This window comes from Lichenostomus cassidix, chromosome 1, assembly GCF_008360975.1.
Source record: "Lichenostomus cassidix isolate B80296 chromosome 1, HeHo_3.0, whole genome shotgun sequence".
NCBI classification, from domain to species: domain Eukaryota; kingdom Metazoa; phylum Chordata; class Aves; order Passeriformes; family Meliphagidae; genus Lichenostomus; species Lichenostomus cassidix.
Window position 1 is genome coordinate 99,236,109 of NC_139479.1, and position 7,794 is coordinate 99,243,902.

General features: G+C 42.7%; 1 protein-coding gene across 1 annotated transcript; it reads left to right on the plus strand.

The window, feature by feature from the left end:
• The first annotated feature begins 1,517 nt into the window (after positions 1-1,517).
• LOC146445430 (uncharacterized) lies at positions 1,518-3,173 on the plus strand. The gene has a single exon (XM_085049923.1). It carries the CDS (start codon positions 1,518-1,520, stop codon positions 2,835-2,837), a length of 1,320 nt encoding a protein of 439 aa, XP_084906049.1. The 3' UTR covers positions 2,838-3,173.
• Positions 3,174-7,794: the final 4,621 nt, after the last annotated feature.

A 7,794-nucleotide genomic window follows, 5' to 3' on the forward strand; every position in this document is an offset into this window, starting at 1 on the left:
TCGAGGTTTCACAGTGTACACTGATGCAGGACGACAGCGGAAAAAAGCTGCTTGTACATGGTTAGAAAATGGAGAGTGGCAAAAACACACCCTTAAAGGAGAAACATGTGATTCGCTGCAAACCCTCGAGCTAGCAGCAGTTGCCTGGGCACTCGCACGATGGCACAGCACACCCCTGAATATCATCTCAGATAAGTTATATGTCGTTGGTATTGTCCTAGAATCGAGCAAGCCCTGATTAAGATACCTTCAAATCCACCATTAGGACAACTGTTTCTGCAAATCCAACGGGCCATCCATGACAGAAAAGAAATTTGTAGTATCCTACACATCAGGAGTCACATCACCACACAAGGCCTAGGTGAAGGCAATGTTAGAGCAGATGCTCTTGTCAGTCCACTGTTACAAGCTCCACAAAATTCCTTTGCAGCTGCTTAAGAAAGCCACTCCATGTTCCATCAATCAGCTAAAGCTCTACGCAGACAGTTTGCACTATCGATGGACGATGCCCGAGGAATTGTTCGAGCATGCCCACAATGCAGCCAGCATGGCGCGAGTCTAGGTCTCAGAGTGAATCCCAGAGGCCTACAAGCCTGTGAACTATGGCAAATGGATGTTACTCACGTTCCTGAATTTGGCAGAGTTTCCTGTGTTCATGTTACTATAGACACATTTTCAAAAATTATTTGGGCAACAGCTCAAGCAGGAGAAAAGGCAAGCCATGTAATTAGACACCTAAACTCGTGCTTTGCAGTTATGGGGGTGCCCAAAGAGATAAAAACAGATAATGCACCCGCCTATGTGAGCCGGAAATGTGAACAATTTCTACAAACATGGGGCATCAAGCACAGCACAGGAATCCCTCACGTATCCACCGGACAAGCCATAGCAGAAAGGGCTCATCGAACAATAAAAGAGTATCTAGCCAAACAGAAAAATGGTGAAGAAACAGACCCTAGTGTTCCGGTCCACTATGGGTGCCAAGTAAATGGACGAGACCTGCTCCCAGACAGATTATCAACAAGAAAACTGCGACGAGCCATAGACCAGATAATTGAAGCGCTCACCACGTTTGCAGTGCAAGCAGGACATCCACGCATCTGTCCCCGAAGAATCATAGCAGACGTCTTTGCGGGGCGGACCTTTGGTGCTTGGCAACTGCCCTCCGAAGTTCGTCGCCTCCAAGGAGAAAACTGTGGGCGCTGTCGGGGTCCACTGATTTTACAGTTACAGTGTGGTAGTTGCGGCGCGCATTTTAGTCGAAGTAGTTGGAATATTGCGATAACAGGTGCTTTATGTAATCATTGTTTTCCCATTAACGCTTTAAGTGCTTTTCAAGCTGATGTTGCAGTAATATATAAGAAATCTCCTCAAGAAATTTGTGAGAGCACATTTAGAGATTTTCATGTATATCAACTTGCTCAGCAAGTGTGGGCTTTAGCAATAGCATTACGCCAAGTGCAGAAAAGCCAAGCAGTGCTACTAATTGCCACTTATTGTATTCAATGCCGCCCTCAATGCGCTCCAGCAGCATAGCATTAAACTTAATTTGCCTAATTTCTGTTGTTGAAACATGGATTCCAGTACAGCCCAAAACAAATTTGTGGGTCACTCTAGCCAATTTGACAGGGCAAAACGCAATTTGTCTCTCTCTTTCGTCACCATACAATCCTTTTTCTACCTGTTTAGTTGGTGTGCCTTCAGACAATTGGCCATGTCCTTCTCACGTTCCTACTTGCAATCAGAAGAATCTTAATAGCACAGTAGACAACTGGGACAAATGGATTCCTTTTCTTCCTATAGCCCCAAACGAGCCTCAAGAATTAGAACTGTTAGGAGCTGTACGAATGGATGCTTGTGTGACCTTTAATTGGAAAAGCAAACGAGCCAAGTTGAAAGATACCGCAACAAGTGTAAATTCTAGCCTGACAATATACAGAAACGCTAGTCTGTGGTGCCAATACGCTTCTACTAAATTATCTGTGTCCACAAACTATCCTATATCATTGCCAGCAGGAATGTTCCTAATTTGCGGGGACCGCGCATGTCCTGGCATTCCTTCCAAATTACGAGGTGGACCTTGTTCCTTAGGGAGATTGACGTTGCTGACCCCCAACACTTCAATGATTCTAAATATGACCCGACAACATCGTCGCACAAAACAAATGACTCATGCTTTTTCCCCTGACTGTAAATCAAATGTCAAATTCTGGTCCCCTGGAGCCATCATAACTGCTTCCATTTTAGCGCCAGGAGTGGCCTCTGCTAAAGCCTTGGCTCAACTAAACAAATTAGGATGCTGGTTAGCTAAACAAACTAACGCTACTTCTCAAGCCATTTCAGAATTGTTGCTTGATGTTGACTCAGTTCGACATGCTACCCTTCAAAACAGAGCTGCGATAGATTTTCTCTTATTAGCTCAAGGCCATGGTTGTGATGAATTTGATGGAATGTGCTGCATGAATTTTTCTGATCACTCGAAGTCCATTCACCGGCAACTTGCCAAACTGCAACACCTTTCAAAACAACTGCAAGTGGCCAATGACCTAGGACTTGCTGGGTGGCTGAAAGGTTGGGGAATTACTGGATGGTTCAAAGATTTGTTTCAAGCAGCTGTACTCATTTTAATTGTAATTTTGCTACTTTTGACAATTTTGCCACGCATAGTGCAGTGCTTGCAGCGGATGTTGATGAGAACAATCAATCAAACCTGGCTTGTGCAAAGAGAAAAAGGGGGAATTGTTGGAAAATGGTTAGCAGAACGAGGCCATATTGGCGAAGTGTGCGTGCAGAAGAAGATGCAGCATGCACAAACCAGCTATTGTTCTAAACCCTGAAGGTGCTATTGTTCCTAACTCTAAGATGCTATTGTCCATAACTTTGAGATGTTCTTCCCAAGAGATAGAAAAGAAAAGAGAGCTAGAATTGTATCCAATGTAGAGGAAATAAGCAAAATAGAGAAAGAATCACACAGTCAGTAATTCAGCTTATGCTGGCAAAACTTTAGCTGAGTTAAGTGAAACGTGCCTAAAGACTACAGCGAATCAGAAAGCTAAGATAGATGTGTGCATAGACCAAATAGCCAATCATAAGTGCCGGTTTGTCGCGTGAACCTGTACCTGTTTTCTATAATAATGCCTGTCTTAGAAGAAATAAACGGAATAACACCATTATCTCTATGAGAGTGTGTGTTACTTCCCGGCGGCCTCTCCGACAGACATAGAAAGTATACATTCTATTAGTAAGAGACAGAGCCTAGAATGATGTTCTTGTAACATGAAAAGCACAGCTCATTGCCTATATTTAGGTAGAATGAAGCCAGGCCCTTCTAAAATGTTTACAGTGCCTTTTATTTGCAGCTTGAACCGGAAGATAGCAATTATACACATCCCAGATGGAGAAAGATGTTTAAAAGGAGACTTGGTTATACAAGGAATCCTGTTGCTTGCTTTTTCTGTTTGGCTGTTTCTGCTTGGTTGTTTCTTCTCTTCTCCCACAGAAGCAGCAGGAAATCTTAAGGGACTGGCTTTCCCTCCTGCCCTGCTTCCAAGAAACTGTACCTCTTTGATCTCTTTTAGTCACAAAACCTGGGCTTGCCTTTTTTCCAGCGGAAGTGACAAACTCACAGGTTTACATCCTTGTCTGGGTGTAAATTGGTACAACATCTGGACTTCAAAGAAATTTGATTTACACTCCTGATTTACACTTCTTGTAGACCACAATACTTCATGGTAAGTGGGAGCTGTGCTGCCAACCTTGGTCAGCAAATTATTTAATTAAAAACAGTAATTAAATAATCTTTAGTCTCATGTTTATTTCTCCAAGCTGATCTGTTTACTCTGCTTGTTGCTGCTGTGCATTGTGCCAGAGGAGGCAACAGCAAGGCTGTTCTGCCTTGGTGGTGGATTTCAGGGCCCATGCTGCTGGGAGCCTTGGATGTGTTTGCTTGTGAGAAAAAATGAAGTTTAACATTTAGATGGGGAGAGGGAAGTCAAAAACCAAATCACTGCAAAACTTTACAGTGGAAAACTTAAGTGAGCAGTTTCTTCTTTTCTGCCTTCCTCCCTTTCAATAAGCAAGTTTTACCTTGAATCTAAGATTCCAAACAAGAGAAGCCCATGGTTTCTTCGAGAGTGAGGTTATGCAGGTGATTTCTGCTGTCAGAGTAAGTCTGGGCTCATTTTACAGCTTTTGCCTTAGCTGAACCCTTTGCTGAGTCTTTGAGCAGTTGGTTTTCATTGCACTGTCTTGAAGCCCTCTGGAGCACATTCGCTACTGGGTTTATAAATAAGAGTCTGGCAAACAGATTCTTCTGCTACACATAGATGCCAGCTCACACAATCCCATTGCCCTAGGAACCAACCTCAAAGCCCATGCCAGCCATGCTACATTGCTCACTTACAGTGAACTGAGTGTATTCCCACCCCTGAGCTTGGAGGGATGGTGCTGTGAGGTCCTTAGACTGAATTCTGGGGTCTCAGTTCCTCAGGCAATTGTATTTCAGTGCTCTCCAGGAGAAATGATTTGCAGAGGACTCCTTCTCATGACCACTGAGCTTAACTGCCCAGGACAAGGGCCAACTCCTCTAAGCGTCTCATCCAAAGCTCAGTTTTCTATTCTCAATTCACTATCCCAGGAGCAGCCCCACAGCTCTCTGTGCTCTTCATCACCTCTGAAGTTGGGAATGACAGGAGGATGGTCTCCTTAGCACATGCCATTTCAACTTTTATCTTTTTTCCCCTCAAAAACTGTGTTTATGCTCTTAAATCTCAATTCTTTCCATGAAGACACACCTTCAGCCTGCTTATTGGGTATTAAAGGAGAAAATCTTGGTTTGTTCTTCCCTGTATGAACAACTGCTTGTCGTTTGTAAGAAAGAATTGGATTACTGACACATACTTTTAGATAAATTTTAGATGAGCCACTTAAAAATGCAATTTCAGATCTGGCTCTGCTAGGAATGGGTTCTCAAATGTTGAAGCTATTCTTTCAAGAAGGTCATGCTATCATAACAAACAATTCACCAAAATAGAAACAATACCCTGGGAATCTGAACATCAGAGTGGAAAGTCAGCTTCCTGGCAGATATTTGTAAAGTGCTTTGAAGATGTGAAGAATGACACTGCTGCTAAGAAGTATTTGTTCCCTTTTTTTGTACTATGATGATGCCAAGCTTAAGGTTTTTTCAGTGTGTAATACAACAGACACAGCATCTACTCCACATTTGGGGATTTTATAAAAAAATAACACCATGCCCCACAACACCTCCCCCGCTTATATGAGAAAACCTCTGTGATATCTCTGCTATCAGCAGAAATATAAACAGTTCTGATTTATGTATAGATTTTTCCATAGTTCTCACCACTATGCTATCTGAATGACTCTTCAAATACTTGATAGCTACAGTGCGAAGGTTCTTTGCACTCTTAATGCAAAAGAGTGAAGTATTGTTGTTTATGTTTTGCCCAGAGGGAACTGAAGCACAGAATTAATTAAGCAACACAAAGTGAAACAGGAGATTAGATACTGAATGCTGATCTATTGAAACCCAGTTCATTGTTTGTTCTATAAGATAAAAAAAAGAGAAAAGGTCTTTATCCAGAAACCATTTAGTACAATTGTTTGGCCTGAGTTGTACAAACTAGATAAGATTATCCAAAGATCCCAGATGGCCCCAAAGTCTTGGAAATTATGAACTTTCTCTAATGCCTTTATACTTGGGTGTAGATATTCTGACCATGTATGATGCCCCTAAAGAAGGCTTTTGTGGGTTGTGAGTGGGTGTTTGTGTCTATTCCATGTCTCAGCAATATCACATTCCCATCAGATGGGCAGGAGAGACATCCTCCAAATGCTCATATGAGAATGGGGTAAGAGAAGGAACATTATAAATGACTCCACAGCAAGAAAAACGTGGATTAGAACTCAACAGCTTTACAGGCACCAGAGGCAATCAAGCAAAAGCCACAGCTCAGTAGGAAACTAGACTTTATAATTTGTTTTGTTTGTAGTACTCCAGGCATTTAAAAAAGTGAGATGCACCTTTTACACTGTGAACGGTTTCGCCTCTGGAGAGGTGATTATCACACTATTAATTTTTAGCACCAGTGGAATGTGATAGTGGAGTCTGGCTGCAGATGAGACACCATCTGATCTTCAGTCATGGCTCAGCCTGATTAGTCATCCAGAAGGCAGATTTGGGGTTGGTTTATGTTTCTCACCTCTGATATCACTTCCTGCTTCTCTGAAACAGCCTTCCCACAGCAAAAGCTTTGCCTTCCCTTGGCTTGCATATCTCATATAATCCAACAGTCTATTAGATTTCCTGTCAGGATGGTGACAGTCATGCCCTGGTATCTGCTGAGGTTCATGAGAAGGCCTCTGAGGGGATGGGTGGGTCAGTGCTTGCCAAGTCCTTACACAGCCCATGCCGCTGCTCTGAGGTGACTGGTACCCACAAAGTGCAAAGAGTAGCCCTAATGCAGAAAAATGTTATCAGACCCTTGACATAACTGCGACTGTGGAGTTTAAGGTTTTTCAAGTCAAGCTTCATATTGATAAAGCGGTTCCCGTGACTATGGTGAATAAAGCTTATAGCTGCCAAACTCAGCTGGAAGTGAGCTATCTATACCAAACACACCCAAGAGAGGATGGGAATGATAAATTTCCCTGGATACCTGGAGATAAGCTTTAGGCCAAGTCCTCAGAATGACTTTTTTCTCTGCTTCAGACCTTTTAGTTAGAAAAAGACTAGCAATAAATTAACCTGTCAAGATACCTTGAATAAGCTTTACCACCTCTATTTAGGTAGTAGGGGTTTTTATGAAGAACAGAGGGGGAGGAAGCTTTCTTTTCCAATGTTGCCCTTGTTTGCTGTCTAACATGGGGGCTATTGTCAGAAGCACTCATGTTTTCACCTGTTATTCACTCTCTGTGAAGGAGATTAGGCTGACCATAAGTTGGTGCCTCTTAACAAGCTGCTCCCAGCTGTTCCGCATAGGAGCATGGACGAGAAGAGACAGAGGAATATTTTTAAATGACTGGGTGTTTGGTTTTTTCTTGTTTGCTTTTCAGAGACTTTTGAGAAGTTTAGGAAAGCTAAAACAAGGTACTTTTGTTTTAATCCTACCTATCAGGAAGATTATTCTCTTGGTCTGCAAGTCAGACATTGTAGGAGGTCCTTAAACGCTGGAGCAACCCACGCAAAGTGTTTATTTCCACACTTAGGAAATAGTTATAACTGAACTCTTTCCAAAGATGCAATTAAGAAATGATCCAGTTCCCTTCCTGCCAGTAAGGGCTTTGTTAGTGACTTGCCTGGAAGGCTGTGGTTCATTGTGATAATAAAGGAGGTAAGATTTCTTCTAATGAGAAGAATAGGTTGATTGCCTGGAGAAACTGTGGCTCCCCCACCCCTGGAAGTGTTCAAGGCCAGCTTGGATGGAGCTTGGAGCAACTTGATCTAGCGAAGGCGTACCTGCTGATGGCAGAGGGATTAGAACAAGATTATTTTTAAGGTCCCTTGCAATCTGAATTTTTCTGTGATTCTATGGTTCAGTCCTGAGCAGGACAGAAAAGCATGATTAAAAAGTGCTGTGCCTCTGCTCCAGTGTGTTAATTTGCTGTGAAATTGCCCTGGTTCCAGTACCTGCTCATCACGCCAGATATTGCAAACAGAGAAGAGTTTGCTCACACTTCCCTACTCCAAGCAGTCACTGCTGACCAATGCCAGAGGCTAGAAAATACAGTAGAGGGGCTGTCAAGTATCACATAAGCTGGTATTTCTAGTAACTG